The sequence below is a fragment of the Centroberyx affinis genome, unplaced genomic scaffold (genome assembly GCF_046629955.1).
Source record: "Centroberyx affinis isolate AG114_WGS23_722 - 3 ecotype Tasmania unplaced genomic scaffold, CSIRO-AGI_Caff_v1 ptg003862l_1, whole genome shotgun sequence".
Classification (NCBI taxonomy): Eukaryota; Metazoa; Chordata; class Actinopteri; order Beryciformes; family Berycidae; genus Centroberyx; species Centroberyx affinis.
In genome coordinates, this window is record NW_027281709.1 from 12068 (window position 1) to 32841 (window position 20774).

General features: G+C 45.8%; 1 protein-coding gene across 1 annotated transcript in view; it reads left to right on the top strand.

Moving 5' to 3' along the window:
• Nucleotides 1-4137: 4137 nt before the first annotated feature.
• Nucleotides 4138-20774, top strand: part of LOC139662685 (collagen alpha-1(XIII) chain-like) — a gene marked incomplete at its 5' end in the record, with an annotated part of 87887 nt that continues 71250 nt past the window's right edge. The window contains one exon of the mRNA XM_071541406.1: nucleotides 4138-4269. Coding sequence (XP_071397507.1) covers nucleotides 4138-4269 — 132 coding nt within the window. The remainder of the gene's footprint in view (nucleotides 4270-20774) is intronic.

The following is a 20774-nucleotide window of genomic DNA, read 5'->3' on the forward strand; positions in this document are numbered from 1 at the left end:
GGATCTCCTGTGGGGTTTTTCATGGATAAACAGCTCACAACACCGCCCCCAGCCCCTCCCTCCTCCCTCCACCCCTCCACCTCTCCACCCTCCACCCCTCCGATCACAAGCCTATACAAGGAGCCCCCTCTGAGGACCCCGGGACTCTTGTTTTTTTTTTTTTCCCAAAGCTATTACAGCTATGGATGGGAGAGGTAGGGGGAGGCGGTGGAGTGGGAGGGGCGAGGATGAAAAGCGCGTTACGTCAGGAAAAAAAACACACCAAAGAGATGCCGCCGGGCCGGGGGGAGGGAGGGGGGATCCGTTACAGACCCCCAGAGACTCTGCTAGGGGTCGCATTGACCTCTGACCCCACCCACTCTAGCCCTAAAATTGCCCCCCCTGCGATAATCTGGGACTGGGTATACCTGAGACCTGTGATGTTTTTTTTTTTTTTAGGGAGGGACATGACAGACATGCACACACTGCATCCTCAGTGTCTCTCCCTCTCTCTCTCTCTCTCTCTCTCTCTCTCTCTCTCTCTCTCTCTCTGTCACAATCATAAAGTCTTTGACAAGTTTATTTGCGTTTACGACCGCGCCGGATTCTGTTTATTTCCGAGCCACAAATCTTTCGGTGGCATCGGCTCGCTAGAACGTAAACAACAATATTGAAACGTCATTACAAAGTAAAGCAAACAATAGAATTTGGATGGAGAGCTCGTGAAGCTGTGACGGGCGAGCCGACTCGGTCGTGATTACTACAGCAGAATAACATGGAGCCGATATCGTGATTCATTTTTCTGCCACGAGCATGAGCTGTGTGCTGATCTGCCTCAGTCAGTTTGTACTGGCACGGAGTCTGTTTACATCCAATCACTTGCTCATTCATTTACCCGCTCACTAACACACACACCGACACACTTAACCCCCTGCTGTTCAGTGCAGCTTGTGAAAAACAAAGCACACAAACAAAGCTACTGTCGCGCAAATGCCAACGACTTGGCCTTTCTGGCGCCTGTAATATTTCTTCCTTTGGAGACAATAAGACCGGGATTGAAAGGTCAACCTGACATATTTCTACTAGATCTAGCTGTCTCTATCACTTTTATCGCCGGTGCTCTTGACTTGACCGTTTGGAAGGTTCACTTGGATGCAAGACAGGAAGGAAAAGGACTTGGGCACGTCTCACGCTGGGATTTTATGATGCTATGATAACAAACAGAGTTGATGAATCGAGTAAAGTCGAGAGTGGTTTTTCCTCCTGAAGGTGCAGTGCTGTCGTTGGGACTCTTTGATTGAGGAGCAGGTTGCATGTCAAGCTAAAAGAATGCAATTCCTTCGCAAATAGTTTGGGAACAACACAGCTTTGCATGTTAAATCTTCAGAGAAATCTTCAGAAAATCTAAGCTTCTCTCTCTCTCTCGGTCCGTCCTCCTGCCCGGTCGTTCCTCTCTTCGTCCGTTTCCACCCTCTCTCCCGGAAACGATCAAATCCTCCAGCCTTTTCGAATTGAGGCATTTGGACGTGGATCCGTAAAAAGTGCCTGAGATTCCTCCCGGTAGCGCCAGGAATGCGCCGGCGCTCCCACGTTCTCCGAGCTAACTTCTTCTTCTGCTTCTTGTTGTCTTGTAAAGACGTTAGTGCGTCAGGTCTCTGCGGCGAGCTGAAGAATGCAGCGGAGCTCTATGGGTTTACCAGAGCCGCACTAGCCAGCGAGACGCTTAAAAAAAGCCTATAGTGGGAGGAGGGGAGGGGGGGGGGGGGGGGGATTGAGACCTGGAAGAGTTTTATTGTGAAGAAGTGAGAAGTGAGGGAGGCTATCGAATTGCTCCGATCGCATTGTTACGTGACACTCCAGTCACTGTGCAGGGTTCGGGGGGCCCAGGAACCCGCCCAGGAACCCGCCCAGGACCCTTTACACAGCGAATAATCTCATCGATCCATCATTAAGAGGTTTTGGGACGGCCGCCCTCTGGTGTGGTCCTCCACGTGCCGGTTCGTCCATCTATCTTTCTCGTTCCCCCCCCTCCCAGTCACAAACGCTAAAGCACCCCCAAAAAAAACGGCTCCTTCCATAGGCGAGGTCTGGGAAAGCGTATCACAGGAGACCGAGGCTGCAGTCGGGTTAAGCTTTTCTCCAGTCGCGCTCGCAAGGGCCGACTTTAACTCTTACGAAACTTTAACACACACTTATCAATCGCGGTTTCCGTAAAAGCCCTCCCCCTCCCCCTCCCCCCCGGCTAAGAATAGTTTAGTGTTTGCCTGGTAGCGCGTCAGTCAGACTACGGGGCCCGTTAACAGACTTGAAGTCTTCCCAGAGTCTTGCCATCGAACCCACTTGAAAAGACGGGGGGGGGGGACCGGCCGCCAGACTGGGGTCGACTTTTAAAAAGGGCCACGGTGGGGGAGTCGTTCAGACCAATTTGTGACATGGTGAGGTTATAATAACTTAGCTGTTTCAATAAAAATGCTTGCACCGAGGCGTAGCGTGCTAAAGCATATGTTATGAATCTGTCGGCCTGTGTTGCGTGCTATCCCCCTTCCCTTCCCTGTCTTTTCTATTACTGTCCAATACACTTATTAATGAAGCAGAAATGCCTCAAATATAAACTTTACTTTCAGTAGCGTCAGATTATAAGCCTATTAGCAGAATAGATTAACTTTTCTTACAATATAACATGCAGTTTCCACCCCCTAAAGCAGTGGTTCTCAACGTGGGGTCCGGGGACCACCAGGGGTCCTTGAGGGGGTTCCATGGGGTCCCCAGCAAACTGATGAATTAATTAAACTTCATCATTATTTCATTTACAAGAAGTAGAGAATGTAGAAGAATGACTGTTTTGATCATAGTTTCTCTGTTATCTCTCTACCTACAATACAGATAGTCATGGAATTCTGGACAAAATCATATCTAACAATAAAAATATTCTCAGATATTCTCAGAAATCTTATCAAATGAGGGTCCGTGGCCCAAATGTAGACTACATTAGGGGTCCTTGATATGAAAAAGGTTGAGAATCATTGCCCTAAAGTATTCTACCCCCTACATTTTTGGCACATTATGTTTAATATATCGGTAACACTTTACAATAAGGGTACATTAATTAAGGGGTTAGTTAATGCTTAGTGCGCATTAACTAACCCTTAACTTAGTGACCCTTATTGTAAAGTGTTACCATTATATCATACTCTAATTATAGTAATGATCATGCACTCAATGCCTTATGAGCACCACTTCAAGTAAAGAGTGACCAAATAATCTGTCCAAAAGTTTTGCCATTGAATTGATTTAAAACGTCTTTCTCAGGTAGTTTTCCCACCACTGTCGTAAATATATTCAAGATTTTTAGATATTTCCTTATGTATCTTTTTGCCAGCCTATTTTTCAGCTATGACTGGTCCAAATATGTCACCTGAGCATGTTTGAGACTTCAGAGAGAGTTCAGAGAGGAGGAACCAGACAAGAAAAAGGGACAAGCAAAGGGACAAATTGGCTTCTTGGTTGTCAAAATCACATCCTCTTGGGATTAAGCTGACTGGCTTTGCTTTGTAATTGGCAGTGAATGGAGCTTATCTGGCCAGGTATCTCTGGTTGGCAGCCCCTCTTATCTATGCAGGTCATAGGTCAAGCCTGTTGCCGGGTCACCCCCAGGCTGTGTGTGTGCGTATGTGTATATGTGTGTGTGTGTGTGTGTGTGTGTGTGTGTGTGTGTGTGTGTGTGTGTGCGTGTGTGTGCGTGAGCGCGAAGCCAGATGATGACACCATGCTTTCTCCGAGCGCACAATGACTTCCCCAGCTGTGAAACGAGAGAGCACTGTGCACCGAGAGAGGAAAGAGAAGGAAAGGGGGAGGGGGGGGGGGGGGGGGGAGGGGGGGAGAAGGAGTGAAAAGAGGCGAGCGATGCCATGCTGGAGGGGGGTGGGGGGGGTGGGGTGGGGGGGTGGAGAACAGACAGTTGGTTTGCTCATCTAGCCGTTAACCAGCCCGTTTGATGCGCCCAAGATAAACAAGGTTATTTACAGTGCCGGGGTGGAGGAGGCGGTGACGAGGTGACGGTGACGGCCGCTCTCTCTCTCTCTCTCTCCCCCCCCCCCCCCCGACTGAACGGCCCCTCTGGCGGCTCTCTCTTTTTTTAACCTCTTCTCGTTCATCCAGGGAAAGTTGACTGTGCACACCACCACCACGCCGTTCTCTAGCAACGCATTCACGCACTTCAACGCGTTCACACCTGCCCCACAGCTGCCCAGCACGACCGCAGGATTCACCATGGTGGCAGATGGTGGGTGGGTGGGTGGGGGTGGGGGTGGGGGGGGGGGCAGTGCCTTGCTCAAGGGCAACTTGTTCACTTTCCACATCCACGTGCTCCCAGTCGGTTCAGGGATTTAAACCGGCGACCCCTCCGATCACAAGCCTGACACTCTGACTTCCAGGCCCACTCTTAGGTTGGGACAAGGAGTAGTTGGGGTGTGTGTGTGTGTGTGTTCTAAATCCCTCCACAGGTACTACTCATCTCAAACAAATCATCTTGCTTCAGTGTCTTTGGAGAGAGAGAGAGAGAGAGAGAGAGGAAGAAAGACTGAGAAAAAGACGAGACAGATGGTGCAACAGGGAAAGAGAAAGACAAGACAGATAGAGCGAGAGACAGACTGATAGACAGGAGAATCTTTATGTCACTGTGTGTTTGTGATGTGTGTGTGAATAATGGGTTATTTTGACAGAATTCAACAGTGTGCATGCTATAGTCTCCAGCGCATGAGCTTTCATATTTCAAACTAAGTTCAGACGCATATAAAAAAATAAATTATGATATGATGGATATGATGTAGTTTGATTCATTAGCCTACATATTTATTTTAGAATTGATCAATGCTACACTTTTTTAGTCCAGACTTCGAAACAACCAGTCTAACTTCTCTGTCCAGCCAGCCACAATGGCCAGTGGACTCAGTGGTTTTTAGAAAAGCCTGAACAAACACAGGTTGGCACCCTGGCAACTGACCTTATTCACCCAGCGGCCATTTTGAATACTCAGGGTGGGAAACTCTACCTGGAAGAGCACCAAGATACATCATACAAACATTTATCATTTCACAGATTCCCCTCTGAAAAACATATTTGATATGAATGGAGCTCAAGAATCCATAGGGATATGTTTACATTTTAATATATTTAGTCCATTATCACTAGCTACCAGAGTCTAGCTAGCTAGTAGCTTACTAACTAGCTAATAAGCTAGCTAACTTCCCTGCTAAATTCAAAAAGTTGTTGTGGTTGTTGTTCTCGAGATTGCTAGCTAATTTGGTAACTGTTAGGTTTATCTGTATTTTAGCCTCACTGATGAGTTTAATTAATGCTACATTTATATGCCAATATATATAGTTTGCTACGCCAAATGTTCAAAATGGCCGCTGTGTGAATGAGACTAGTGTTGAAAATCTTCACCCACCACAGCCAAACCTTACCTTCACCCCTCCACCACCTCCCTCCCTCCCTCCCCTCCCCCCTTTTCTCTGTCTCTCTGCATGACACCAATGCGTCAACCAGCACGATGAGTCTCCATATACTTGACAAGGCCAACCCCCCCCCCCCCCCCCCTTTGGTGTTCTTGTGCCAAGACCGGGGGGGCCTCCACACTGAAATGCAAAGAAGGCTGTACAGATGAAAAAAAAAAAAAACCCAAAAAGAACGCCGGCAGCCCAGGCCTCGCACCAGCAAAACCTGATATCATCATTTACTGTAGTGTATCCCCCTCCCCAGCATGGTATGTGTGTGTGTGTGTGTGTCTGGGAGAGAGAGAGAGAGAGAGGGAGAGAGAGTGATAGAGAGAGGTTGGGAGTTTGAGCGGTATCGGTGGCGGCGATAGCGGGGTGGTCGGCAAAGCGCTCTAAGCTTGTCAAGGCCCCCTTCATAGAATTCAAGGATTAATCCCTCCTCTGTGTATGTGTGTGTGTGTGTGTGTGTGTGAGAGAGAGAGAGAGAGAGAGAGAGAGAGAAAGAGGGAGACCCGAGAGAGACCCCTCTTATTGTTTACCTTCTGTCAACATCAGCTCAGCAGGGAAGCGATGACTGAGGCTAATCCAGATGGGGCCGGGCGCGAGAACGCTACCCACCTTCCCTCTCCCATGGTGTGTGTGTGTGTGTGTGTGTGTGTGTGTGTGTGTGGGGGGGGGGGTTCTGGGTTCTTGTGTAAGTCACAGTAGGTTTCAATTGGTCTCCGGGTGAGATACTGCACTTCTCAATAGGATGTACTGCGATATTCGATAATATATTCTGAAAAAAAATATCGCGATATTCAATATTATCGAATATCGCGATATATTTTTCCGATTTTTTCACTGCATGTGTTTCATTTTTTGTTGCTATTTTTTCATGAGGTCAGCATGTTTTACTGCTGTCACACCCTCACAACGTTGCAATCATATTTTTTCATACTTTAATTCTCATTCTCATTCTTCTATATTCTTTTTTTTCTTCGCTCTATCCAATTATTTCGCTTCGATTTTCCCACAGGGATCATTAGCTCCGTCTTATTTTTTCATATGACATTGCTAATATTCCCGAATGGATCATCGGATATGGTCTTCAAGGCTTTAGACCCAGGCCGTCCTCCCATACTGTAAGCGCCATCTTGGCGGCCGTCTGCAGCGCTCCGGAGGCCGCTTTGTTTCAAGGGCTGCTGGGTAATTTGCGGCCTGTCGGAAATGTTTGGCCGCGGTTCACATGGTGTCCGTGCCACTGGAATGGAATGGGCTCTGGAGACCGGAGAAACACAACCACCTGTGTTTAGCAACAGGTTCATCTCGCTGTCGTTTGAACTGTATGTGTGTGTGTGTGTGTGTGTGTGTGTGTGTTAGGGTCACTGACTGTGCCTTGTAGAAAGGAGAAACTGCTGTGAGTTTATAGACACCAAACTCATCCATGTGTCCCCTGTAGATCAGTACTTTAACTATGAAATTCTGGTTTTTAGCTCATTCTAACTATCATAAAATACACCGATTTGACAATTTATGCCCCAAAAAAGGACAAAAAAAAAGAAATTCTTGTGTTTTTATATCAAAATCTCATGACTTTTACTTCTTGGAAAACATAAAATCTTTAGTGGTGACTTCATCGTGTACCAGGAGGCGTTCCATAAAAATTCCAGCCAATAAAACCATCACAGATTTTTGAACAGTCCCGCCTCTCCTGTGCTTCTCTCCCTACCTGTTATCCCATTGGTTTACATTTTTTCGAATGATCCCCTCCCCGACATCCCATTCCGGCGGGACAAACATCGCATTAAGGAAGCGAGACGCTCTCAAAATGTGGTTTCATCGTGACTTATAACACCAAAGCGGGGCCAGGATGTTGTCATCGCACATAGGCTCAGGAGGCCAGTCAGAGGACGATCCAGCTTCCCAGCCCAGAAACTCTCTTCACATCCTGTACTGCTGGAAGTAAACCACATAGGAAGTGAGTCTTCCACATCCAGTCTGTTTTCCAGGTTGTCCGCATCCTCGCAGTCAAAAGACTTGGACCCCGTCTATGATAGATATTACGACTTTATATCTCGGCTTATTCTCACGAATGCAGCCACAATGACATAATTGCACGTTATTGCATTTTATTATGTTATTTATCTTATGTCGGCTGGTGTTAGGTACCTATCCTTGGAATGGAAGACACAGGGATGCAGTGGAGGGTAAACCCACTGAAACTCACTTTGCCCTCCGTTTTATTTGCAGAATACCAGAGTTTACACCTTTTTAGGCCGACTCATTCATAGTATGCATCATAGAAAGTTGGCGGGATGGGACTATATATTGAAATTCAATATATTGCAATACAGAAATGTGACAATACGTATCGTGGGGCCGAAAAATGCATCTTGATATTCGCTCCATGTTATTTTGCTGTAGTAATCACAAATGAGACTCTTGACCATCACAATTTCACAAGCTCTCCATCCAAATTATATTATTGTCACTTTGTAATGACAATTTAAAATTGTTGTTTACATTCTAGCAAGCCGATGGCATCGCTAGAAAGATTTGTGGCTCAGAAATAAACAGAATTCTGCAGTCAGACTTTGTTGTCATTGAACTTTTATTTATTACATCGTATCGTGGTTGTATCGAATCATGAACCCCATATCGCGTATTGAATTGTATCATGAGTATTGTCTCATCCCTAGTAAGTAGTATCAGACTGATGTAAGTTAAACAAGCATAGGGACTTTGAAAGGGGGGAAAGCAATGCTAAATATCAGTGCTTTTCTGAAAATCTAATTGATTTCTGTTTGTCTTGGTGGTTGTTTGCTGTAGTTTACCCATCTTTTTTATTTTTATTTCTCACTGTATCACTGGGTGAACATACACATAGGGGTTAGGCAGCCTTGCTCAGGAGCACTTTAGCAGCTTTGCCCCCCTGTCAGGGATAAAACCAGTGACCCCGCAACGTAACACGAGGCCCCCCCGACCCCGACCCGCTGCCCTCAACTCTAAACCCCTTTAACCTCCACCGCACCCCCTGAATCCTTTGAATCAGAGCTTTGGAATATGGACTTCTCATCTGCGGCGGGCCCCAGTATTTGCCGTCACGCTTGACCCCTCCTGTGACTGTTCACGCGTGGTGACATGGATATCCCGGATTATGAGGCTTGGCGCTACCGAGAGAGTGGGGGGGGATGGGGGGGGGTTTTGGACGACCGCTGTGGCTCAGTCTCGCTCCGGCGAGCCAAAACGGACCGCCGCAGCTTCCCTTGCCCGCGGTCCAGCGTTGCGACTAGAGCTGGGGGGGGGGGTGGGGGTGGTGTTTGGTCAGGGGGTTCTACTCGGCCGATCTGAGACGCGGGGGGGACGTACAACGGGCACCGTCGCGCACGGGCTCCAGTTTTGTCCCGCAGGTAACAATTGGACGGCAGATGGTTGATCTGAACCCACCGTGGTCAACCACTTCTTCAGAGGGGAGGCCCCGGCGCTTCAGATCCCAGGCCTTCCCTTGTCCGGAAACCCTTGGATTTTTTTTTTTTTTTTTTTTTTTTTAATCATCACCCCCCCCCCCCCCCAAGGAGTCGGCTGCAATTTGGGGGTTTGTTTTATTGGATTTCGAGGCAGGCCCCGAGGTCCGTGTTTTTTTTTTAAAGCTTTTTGAAGTCTGTAATTCCTGGAAGTGCGTGACCAGTGACCACCTCCAGGTCTCTCACCCACATGTTCAGATAACACATGGACGGACGTACACACACTACTACACACATACTGTTTTTCCATCAAAGCACTTCCATTTTTATGAATGCAGTCCGATGAAAGGCTGTCCCGGATACAACTGACAATTTTTCTAATTGCACCTGATGATAAAACAGGGGAATCCAGATTGGGGGAACTTTGGCACGCGCATGAATGATGTCATGTTTTTATAAGAAGGCTAAAAAATTACAGCAGACAAGGCAGATCAACCGCTCAAATCTGAAAAACTGACAATAAAATTGACCCTCAAATTACCCGCTGACTTCAGGCTATTCTATCAACTCAAAACTGAAAACTCCACAATGCGACACATTGTTAAAACATCTCGGAGCAATTCAGACGCACCGGTTCCCCTCCTGACAGCCCCGACCGACCCTTTTTTTTCACATGGGACTCCCAAGTTTCTTCCTCCTCAATGAGGGCAGATTCCTTTTTTTTTTTTTTTTTAGAGAGAAGCTTAGCCCGGGGGGGGGGGCTCGCGGCGGTCTGAAGTTTGATCCCCGTGGCTTGTGAGTGGCGTTTGTCCAAGCCCTGGAGAAGGAGAGGAAGGGAGGGAAGGGGAGAGGAGAGGGGGGGGGGCATGTTTTTGTGTTTTCTCTGAAGGGTTGCCTCACTACACACACATACACACACACACACACACGCATAGACTTTTTGTGGAATGCCCTAGAGCAAGTGTTCTGTGGCGACATGGCTAATTTCTGCTATGGATTGTGAAAGAGTCCACATCCCCCCCCCTTTTTTTGAAATGGGATTGGAGGCAAATAACGCCTGGTCCTTGTTTAGTCATGTAGGATAATGATTTTGGAGTGTGTGTGTGTGTGTGTGTGTGTGTGTGTGTGTGTGTTTCGGGGGCCCGTTTGTCCTTGGAGGTTGACAAGCCCTAAAAGTTTATTATGCTCTTTGCAATGTCAAGGGGGGGGCCAGGCTCTTTGTGTATGTGTGTTAGCATGGCATAAATACATATGAAGAAGTGATTTAGACTAAGCTCTTAACAGATCCACTTTGGAACATCATAACACGGCACACAGAAACAACATACATGGCCTTTTGCGCGTACATACATATCGCGTACATCTGTGTTTGAGCTCTGCAGGCAAAGCTTCGGACGCTCCCCGCCGCTTCGCTGTCCCACGGTGCGAGAGATTAATTTTTTTCCATCATAAGGAAGGAAAAAACCTGATTTCTATACCATCCTCAGAGGATAACTGTTTGCTAGCTTGACCGGTGATTCATAACCTTTTCAGAGCCGCGGCGATCCAACAAGCGTTTGACAGATGGCGGCGTGCTGGAGTTCAACCTCAACCCGAACTGCCACAAAATGGTCACAATATGATATGATGGCATGGTAAAAATCCATATTTATTGTTGTTATAATCTATCTTTATTGGGGTTTTTTTTGTGTTTTTTTTTTTGTTTTTTTTCTATTGTTATATTACTATTGTTATTATTCTTGTTATTATTTATTTATTATTGTTATTTTTTTATGTTTATTTTTACTTATTTTTTGCTATTTAGTCACTTATTTATTTATTTACTCTTTGTTTCGTTTTTCCGCTGATTCATGTCAATGTCAAGGTACCTGCATCCCTCACATCCAGGAAAATAAAAAAAAACTTGGTCACAAAAAAAAAAAAAAAATCCATATTATAGTAAAACAGCTTTGGAAGCTGGTTTGAGCTAATATCAGAAAGCTATTTAGGTCCCGATTCCTAAAAAAGTTCTCAACGTGGGGTCCGGGGACCACCAGGGGTCCTTGAGGTGGCTAATATCAGAAAGATATTTAGGTCCCGATTCCCAAAAAGGTTCGCAACATGGGGTCCGGGGACCACCAGGGGTCCTTGAGGTGGTTCCCGGGGACACAAAAATCTCCAGCAAACCAATTATTGACGATCAGGCTCATGCAGTCTAGCACTGCACGGTCATATTAGGAGGAGCAGCAGATAGGCACTGTTGGACGAGGCCCAACATGCATTATGCTGGAGAAACAGAACTCATTTGACTGAAACAGATTTACTCTATATCAGTGGTTCTCAACGTGGGGTCCGGGGCCCACCAGGGGTCCTTGAGGTGGTTCCAGGGGGTCCCCAGCAAATTGGTGAAGTGTTAAACTTCATGTAGAGAGAGAGAATGTAGAAGAATGACTATTTTGATCATAATTTCACTGTTATCTCTCTACCTACAATACAGATAGTCATGGAATTCTGGACTAAAGCATATCTATAACAACAAAAATATTCTCAGATTTGTGTCCGAGAGACAAAATCTGTTTAAATGGGGGTCTGTGGCTCTAATGTGGACTAAATCAGGGGTCCTTGATATGAAAAAGGTTGAGAATCACTGCTCTATGCTGACTAATATAGTTTATGTGATTGCATTTTATATATATGTTTTGGGATCAGAGTTTTATTTCATTTATTTACTGGGTGTAGCAGTAATAAGTCTTCACATACACATACCTGCACATATTGCATGCACAGTACAGTATACACCCATAGATTACATATCCATATTGTTATGTTATTATATTAAGTCACAAAATTAGGTTTGTTTACCTGCAGCTGCTCTGCATTCCTAAACATATTCTAACCTGATTAGGAGATTATATGTAGACACTAATTGTACACTTTAGCAGCATTTGTGCAGCTTTAGCTCAGTTTTGGCCTATAGTCTGTTTTAGTACTAGGATGGCATGCAGAGGTGCACAGTTCCATCTCCATCGTGTGTGTGTGTGTGTGTGTGTGTGTGTGTTTGGCCTTAGCCTGGCCTTTCTGCAGATCTTCTAGGCAGATGTGTAGGAAATCCCATGAACATCACACAGCAGACCTGTCTATGTAGATGGGCGGAAGACATCTGGAAACAGACAGAGGGGTGATGTGTTTATGTGTGTGTGTGTGTGTGTGAGAGAGAGAGAGAGAGAGAGAAAGGGGAGAGAGAGAGAGACTCATGAAGAAAGACGAGAGATGAAGGTAGACCACGAGGAAAAGAGGGTCAAAGCAAAAACATGAGGAGGAAGAGCGATCTCAGAAAAAAGTGCGACTGCATATTTGTCTTGATGGAGTAGATTGTGGGAACTGCTTCTGTTTTTGTATTAGGGTTCAACTGTTATGGGTTTTTGGACTGCAGCTGCTGATAGCTGCTATTTCGTGCCCATATTCAATATTTTCAGATTTTGCAAAAAAAAAAAAAAAAAAAATTTGCATGCAAAATTTTTAAAAAAAATGACCTTTTTATATTCACCGTTTCCCCCAGATTTTGCATTAGAATCAGTTTGGGTTAAAGTTTTCCTATGGACAACCAGTGTAGTATTAATCAATTCTACAAAAAAATATGTGATCAAACAAACTGCATCATATCCATCATATCAGACACTGATAGGGCCACATCTGACAATATCGGCTTTCCGTATCGGTCCAAGCCTTTTTACACTTAATGTGCATTTTGACAGTTCCTGTAATACCGCTTGTTAAAAGAAGACTATAAAGTTTCATTAGGCATATCCACACTACCTGCACACTGCTGCTGTGCTCCAGTGGACTTGGATTATGGCAGTAAAATGTCTTTGGTGTCCCTAACTAAGCCGCACGGGTCATCACGTGTCACCGCTCTAGTTTACGAGCCTCACGCGCCGGATTATTTCCGGTTTTTGCCCCGCTATTTCAGTGGCAAACTTCCTGTTGGGGGGGGGTGGTGAAGAGGGAAGGATATATAAGAGGTTCGGTGGTAACGTCACGAAAAGAATGTCTTGTCAGTCATAACTACACCAAGCTGGAGGTAAACTTTTCTCGTTTCTGCGGCCGGGGGGGAGGCTGTTTTTCTCATTGGGGGGGGGGAGCCGCTCGGCGCGAAACCCGATCCGCGCGTGTGATTTGGCTTTTCACTTTTGTTTGTCTTTGCAGTGGACATGCCATCCCTCATCAGCCATTGCTGTTTATTTTGATAGGCTGTTTGGGAAGGAGAGTTGGACAGTTGATTGGGCGCCGGCTCGAAGGTTTAGGGATTACAATGCTCTCCTGTGTCGCTGAAATCCTCATTTACAATGTGGCTGGCAATGATACAGCACTGTCCCGAAGAAGTGAAGGAATAACAAGTACAGATTCATGGCGATGACATATAGACCGAATTAATGATGAGTTTATTTGAATGCGATCTCAGTTCTCTGGCTCCCTAGTTCATCAAGCTGCCTTCATGTCTTCTATGGAGAATACAGGTTAGCAAACATAGCTTATAGCATACATACAGTACATACATAGTAGCATTGCTTATACAACAATGTAATTTATTATAAGACACATGTGTATGATCATGAAAAGATTTAGCTGTGTATACTGTATATCACCATACATCACTATATAGCAGCAGTCCATGCAAACTGATGGAGAACCCACAAGAAATTCATTTGCATGGGTGAACAGGAAGATTCAGTTGAAGTTCAGTGTTAACTCTAATACGACTTTTACTTCCTTTCATTAATTAGATACTGCTCAATTCTATTCTATTCTAAAGAACAGACAAGTGATGTAGTTTGACAGCATACAGGTAGAGGCTTTGCAGTTATGTCACAGTTCTAGCAACCGTTTTTGGCACCATCATGGAGGTCCATTGGAGATGGCTTTGTCCAAAATATTTAAAGGAATAGTTGACCCAAAAATGAAAATTCTGTCATCATCTCCTCACCCTCATGCCAAATGAAACACAGGTGAAATGTGTTAGTCCATATAACACACAGGGAGGTTGCCAGCACAACTTGGTAGCAGCCTTCTCCAAAACAACTGAAGTCAATGGGGACCTGTTCTTTAGAGCTCCAAAACAAAAACAACCAAACAATCACACTGTGAATAGAAAGACCTATACACCATTATTTGTTGCAAATCAATCAGCTGTAGTTCAGATTTGCACTAAATGATGGTGTAAATATACTGTAGGTCTTTTTGGAACTCTGAAGAACTGGTCCCCACTGACTTCAGTTGTTTTGGAGAAGGCTGCTATGGAGTTGTGCTGCAGCCTCCCTGTGTGTTATATGGACAAACTTCACCTGTGTTTCAGCTGGCATGAGGGTGAGTAGATGATGACAGAACTTTCATTTTTGGGTCAACTATTCCTTTAAAAGCCACTGTTGCCCAAGAGCAGAGGACCTCCATGTGAGTTCTGCCCCCTGAAAGCCCTCTATAGAATGAAGTGTCTCATCCCGAACTGACTGACCTGAATTTGGCCCCTGAAGACCTCAGAGCTGACGCTGTTTTATGTGAAATTCTGCATTTCACTATTCTCCAAGGACAGTATTTGATATGTCTTTGCGCTGCCATTATATCCACTGTAAATGTGGGTATCACTTTACGCCTCAAGATGAATACAGAATTCCTCTGTGCTATTTTGGAAGTGATTGTTTACACCCATCACGTCTCTGTGTGTGCTTGATTCATTTGTTTTGGACGGGGGGGGAGTCCGACTGACTAATGCCTCCGATGACAGCTCCCAACCTTAGCCTGGCCTTATGACATTCAGGTGTCCCTGCTAATGACAAACGGCAGACTTGCTTATGACTTTGGCTGACTGTAGCACTCATAGTCATGGTGGACTTTGGTAGAGAGTTAGACTGATATATCAGGCCGATATTGGCAGTATATTAAAAATCAAGATATTAGCCACTCAGTGTCATCCTCCTCTGATATGATAGATATGATGCAGTTTGATTACAAATTCATTGTATAATTGATTAATGCTACAGGCTATGGGAAGTCCCTTCTTCTTCTATCATTATCCTTAGGTTCAATGGAGAGTTTTAGTTTCCCATGGTAAAATGTTTCCCATGGTTTCCCTAAATACTGTTTCAGAGGTCTTTCTACCCATTTTTGATATGAAAATGTTCAAATGTATTTTAGTTTTAGTGTCCCATGGTCTAAAATGCTGTTTGAGGCCTTTCCATTTTTTTGGGCATGAAGATGAAGATATTGAAGATGTTTAATATCAGCCATTGGCTTCAATCCGAAAATCTCAGTATCATACTGGCCTTCAGTAACCCATACTGGTCGGACCCTTGCTTGGCGCAAGGTGTGAGAAGGGATCCGGCGGTGGGTAGTGGGCGACGGGGGGGGGGGTTGGTTTGTTGCCGGGATGTTATTTCAGAGAAGCTGAAATCCAAGCTTTGCTGCGGTCCTACCCATCAGACTGAAAGGGGGAGGTGGTGGTGGTGGGGGGGGGGGGGGGGGGTTTAGGATGAATCTCAAGCTCGTCTCTCGGCTTCGCGGAGCCACAGAAACATGTCAAGGACTCGGGCGCGCGTCGGTGGCCAAATGTTCACAATTCGGACCTTGGGTTACCTCTCCGTTTCGGAGCTCTGCCCGAGCCTAACGACAACTAACATTATCACCGCCATCTCTACTCAAATATCAAAAGGTTCCCCTTTTAGATAAAATCTCTAGAAGCGGTCGAATATTATCATTTCTTGTTTGCTTTGTCCGATTCTCTTTCATTTCCGTCCTTCCGCGTTAGCACAATTCAGGTTTGTTCCCCCTTCTGATTAGAGCCAGACCCCTTTTGGTCCCACTTTAACACGTAAGACCTGTGATGTTTATACTGGTGGTTCTGCTTTTGTAATTAGCCCAACAGGCAAGAGCCATTAGAGCGAGAGCCCCCGTTTTTTAACACGAGGAGCCAGTGTGTGTGTGTGTGTGTGTGTAGTGCGAGGCTGGCCAAGCGCCAAACTCCCGAGCAGCACACATGGTAAACGCATCGGCTTCCTCTCCACTTCTTTCAGCAATCGCTCTCTCTCTCTCTCTCTCTCTCTCTCTCTCTCTCTCTCTCTCTCTGTCTGAGCTTCTGTTTTAATGGCTTGCGTGGCGTAGCGTGGCGAGATGCTGCCATTTCTTCCGCCTGGTAACTCCATTGGAGAAGGAGCCGTCTCTTAAAATCCGCGCGGCACCTCGTTCTTGAACTTGGCGGCGGGACCGAGTTACGAATCGAGCCTCCGAGCTGGTGGTCCTCGGGGGGTGGGGGGGTGGGGGGGGAGATTTGACGTCTGTGATATTTCACATTAGGGATATGACAAAGCGTTCGCCTCACTCACCGCTGTTAAGATGACAGAACGGTCTGCAACACGAGGGGGGAACCTGAGGAGGCCCGAAACCAGCCTGTTTTGGTTGTTTTAAGACCGCGGGGTGTCAGGAAAGCGACTAATTGCCGTGTAAAATCCATGCTGCGATTCCACTTTTTTTTCCAGGAAAATTATGATGTATGTCAGCGAGTAACGCGGCAAATCGGAGTCACGAGCTGAAAAATGTCGGCTCATAAAAATTCCTGCCGCTCACAGTGGCGCTAAATTTGTACCGAGGCGCGTTAAAAATCCATTATGGAAGCTCAGTACACAAGAGCCTGTTTCTGCGCTGAGCATCGACTCCCCTTGTCATTTCGCGCGCTCATAAGTCTTTATGATATGAGAGGAAACGTCAGTATTGTGTGTGTGTCGCCAAAAGCGCTGAGTCGTGACAAAGCGTTTGAGGCCTTATACCTGTTGCTATAATTTACTCACTGCACTTCTCCTTGTTTGTTTTCATAATGCTGTTTTTACAAGACCCCGCCAATAATTCATGCACTAGGCCCAAAAAAAAACACAATAACAGCGTCTAGATAATGTCTCGGATCACTCGTCATTTATATATGGTAGGCCTCAAGAAGATGGAGGAGGGGCGATTTGTTGTTTTGACCTTTGCCGAGATGCCATTCGTCTGGGGTAAATAATGTGCTTGTGGTGTCATGAAGAGGCGGGCTTTCCCCTCACTGTCTCTTGCTAATGGGCGGCTTTAGAGGAAGAGAGTGGCGCCTGGACGCTGTTCACAATGCGGCGAGCTGTGTGCCGCGCGCGTGCCCCGGCCTATTATTAGAAGCTGCTTTCTATAGGCTGTTGAGAATAGTGGGAAAACCAACAAGTGTTAAAGCCAGGGTTCCTGCACAGTGGAGTGTATAGACAAAGAATTTCCAGGTCTTGAGTCACGTTTGGAAATGACACAAAGTTTGGGAAAAAATGTGGGAAAATGGAGTTCTACTGTCCTGATATACATACAGACTGCACCTTTTCTGTGGTTTAGACCAGTGGTTCTCAACGTGGGCTCCGGGGACCACCAGGGGTCCTTGAGGGCGCACATCAGGGCCACGGACCCCCATTTGATGACATTTTGTCTCTCTGACCCGAATCTGAGAATATTTTTATTGTTAGATATGATTTTGTCCGGAATTCCATGACTGTCTGTATTGTAGGTAGAGAGATAACAGTGAAACTATGGTCAAAACAGTCATTCTTCTACATTCTCTAACTGTGTTAACTTCTTGTAAATGAAATAATGGTGAAGTTTAACAATTCATCAATTTGCTGGGGACCCCCTGGAACCCCCTCAAGGACCCCTGGTGGTCCCCGGACCCCACGTTGAGAACCACTAATATACTGTTGACATACTAGTTAAAGTGTATGTCATATAAGGAGCTTTCTTATTTCCTACTTTCTACTACCGTCCTACTTTACTGCATGTGAACTGCCCTTAACCTCATGCACCCTTCCAAGTTTCTGGATGTTTTCACTCTACTCAGTCTTTAATTTGCTTTTTGCTGACGTCACTCTATATCCGTGACATTGAAAGATGAGGCCGATGACTAGATTCTTTATCGGGAGAGGAGGAGGCATGGCGAATAATCCGAGCGCAATTACCGAATCAGACAATAGGAAATCAGCGAAGGCACTCTCGTCATAGTTTCCCCTATCATCTATCTCGGGGGTCTGTTTGCTTTATTAATTTGCCGCCGAAGCCTTCGCATGCCGCCGGGCCGTCCCGAGCCAAATCCCTATCCGCGGCGAGAGGGAGCGGTAGATATCATCCTCTGGCCCGTTAAAACCTCTCCACCCCAACTCCCGCCTCAGACATCCGCCCCGCCCCGCCCCTGCCCTGACCTTTTTTTTTTTAGAGGGAAAAACGGGCTCCAAAACCCCCCACAGGACACGTTTGAATGCGTCTCGCTGATTTTAAAACTCCCCGAGCGGATGAATCGCTATCTCCGTTTTCCACGCGCTGATCCATCTCTCTCTCTCTCTCTCTGTCTGTTTCCTCTCGCCTGGTGACATGCGGTCGAAGGAAGCGCCGGCTGGATGACATATTGGTTTTCATGACAGAGGGCCCGTGGACTTACTTTTTCTTTTTTTGAAGGTTATTTAACAGCGCAGGGGCCCCTCTTGGGTTACAGCGTGGGAGGCGGGCGCATCCTCGCTGAAGGCGTTGAGAAGAAGCCTTTTTTCCGGCAGCTCTGCGGGTGAAAACCTACACATCTTTGTTTTTTTTGTTTTTTTTACACTCTGCAGACTCCCCCCTAGTTTTCTCTCACATCATCACTCCCTATTTAACAGTGAAGTGGTTGTTATCTTTGCTGTCTGCTGGGCCTGGCGGCCGTTAATAGAGTCTTCCTCCTTTTGAGCGATGGCTTATTTGTTCAAGATAACCTGAATTACCTGTCGGTAGCTCGAGTTTTTTTTTTCTTTCAGATCCTGGAAATCAGCTGACCTCAGTCTGTTTCCTAAATCAGTGGTTCTCAACGTGGGGTCCGGGGACCACCAGGGGTCCTTGAGGGGGTTCCAGGGGGTCCCCAGCAAATTGATGAATTGTTAAACTTCACCATTATTTAATTTACAAGAAGTTAACACAATTAGAGAATGTAGAAAAATGACTGTTTTGGTCTGTTTTGGTTATCTCTCTACCTGCTATACAGATAGTCATGGAATTCTGGACAAAATCGTATCTAACAACAAAAATATTCTCAGATTTGGGTCCGAGACACAAAATCTCAATCAAATGGGGGTCTGTGGCTCTAATGTGGACTAAATTAGAGTGCTTGATATGAAAAAGGTTGAGAATCACTGGCCTAAAAGACTGCCTTCTCTCGCCATGAAGGCAAATAGATCTCCTTCCACAGAGCTTTTGTGTCCCGTTCATTCCCGCCCTGAAGGTCTAACAACAGTTCACCGTGTACAAAAGCAAAAACCCCCATGTCAACCTGAATAAACGCTCAGTGCGTCTGAATGCAACCCCACCATTAAGTCAATGAAAGAGGAGCCAGGCCTAAAGGCCCATTAAAAGCGCTGGCTTGTTGCAAAAAAAAAAAAAAAAAAAGGCCCTGACTGTGCATTTCTAGCGGTTAGGTGAATTAGCAAGTCAGGGAAATGTAACCTAGTATCCCCGGGGCCCCGATGTTTAGCCTAATTTCTTAATGATAGACCCTGGGCTTTATTAGTTTCCAAAGCACTAAGTAAAGTGTTTGTCGCATGGGAACGTGGAACGAATGCAGCGGCGACATGACATATAGGATGTGATATGTAGTAAATATAGTATGTCTTTCATCACTCGACGAGCTGATCCGCAGATACATGAAAGCACGTGAGTCACAGCCTCTTAATGGGAAACTACCTTACCCATAAGAGTGCATTCAAATAGATCCAGCTGACTCAGAATCTGTAACTGGGACCTCGGGTTCTGCCGGAGCCGCGATTCAAATCTCGCTGTTAAAGGAATAGTTCACCCAAAAATGAAAATTCTGTCATCTTCATCTACTCACCCTCATGCCAAATGAAACACAGGTGAAATGTGTTAGTCCATATAACACACAGGGAGGTTGCCAGCACAACTTGGTAGCAGCCTTCTCCAAAACAACTGAAGTCAATGGGGACCTGTTCTTTAGAGTTCCAAAACAAAATCACACTGTGAATAGAAAGACCTATACACCATTATTTGTTGCAAATCAATCAGCTGTAGTTAAGATTTGCACTAAATGATGGTGTAAATATACTGTAGGTCTTTTTGGAACTCTGAAGAACTGGTCCCCACTGACTTCAGTTGTTTTGGAGAAGGCTGCTATGGAGTTGTGCTGGCAGCCTCCCTGTGTGTTATATGGACAAACTTCACCTGTGTTTCAATTGGCATGAGGGGGAGTAGATGATGACAGAATTTTCATTTTCGGGTGAACTATTCCTTTAAGTCTGCGATTTGAAATAGAGGGAAGTATAGTGGATGGGGGTGGGGGTGGGGGGGGCGGGGACAAAGGCAAGATTTATGCGCTCCCTCCGCTTTAAACCACCAACTTCAATGGATTTGCGCCGGGAAGCTTTTCTTTCTGTCCAGACTGGAGTGGAACTGTTGAAGTTTTTTTTTTAAATGCGTGCCTCCCCCCCCCTCCCCCCCCTCCTCCTCCTCCTCCTGAGAGCAATTTTGGAGAATAATGGTTAAGTCAGGTTAATAGTGGCTTTGCTGGCACAAACACAATGTCGTCTTTGTGGCGATCTGCTGTAAGAGCCGCTGTGTAATTATTTAATCCCGGGGCTTAGTGGCGTTGTTTTTTTGTGGTCCAAAGGGTTGTTGGAAAATATTCCAGTCTCCCTCCGAAAGGATTTGGCCCGGGAGAGCAAAACAGCAACTCAGTCATTTCTCCCATTCCGGGATTGACAAGGCACTAAACGAAACCGAATAGGGGGGGATTTAATGTAATGAAATGAGATGTTATTTGCATATTGCATGGTAAGGACAGGTTGTTGGACTT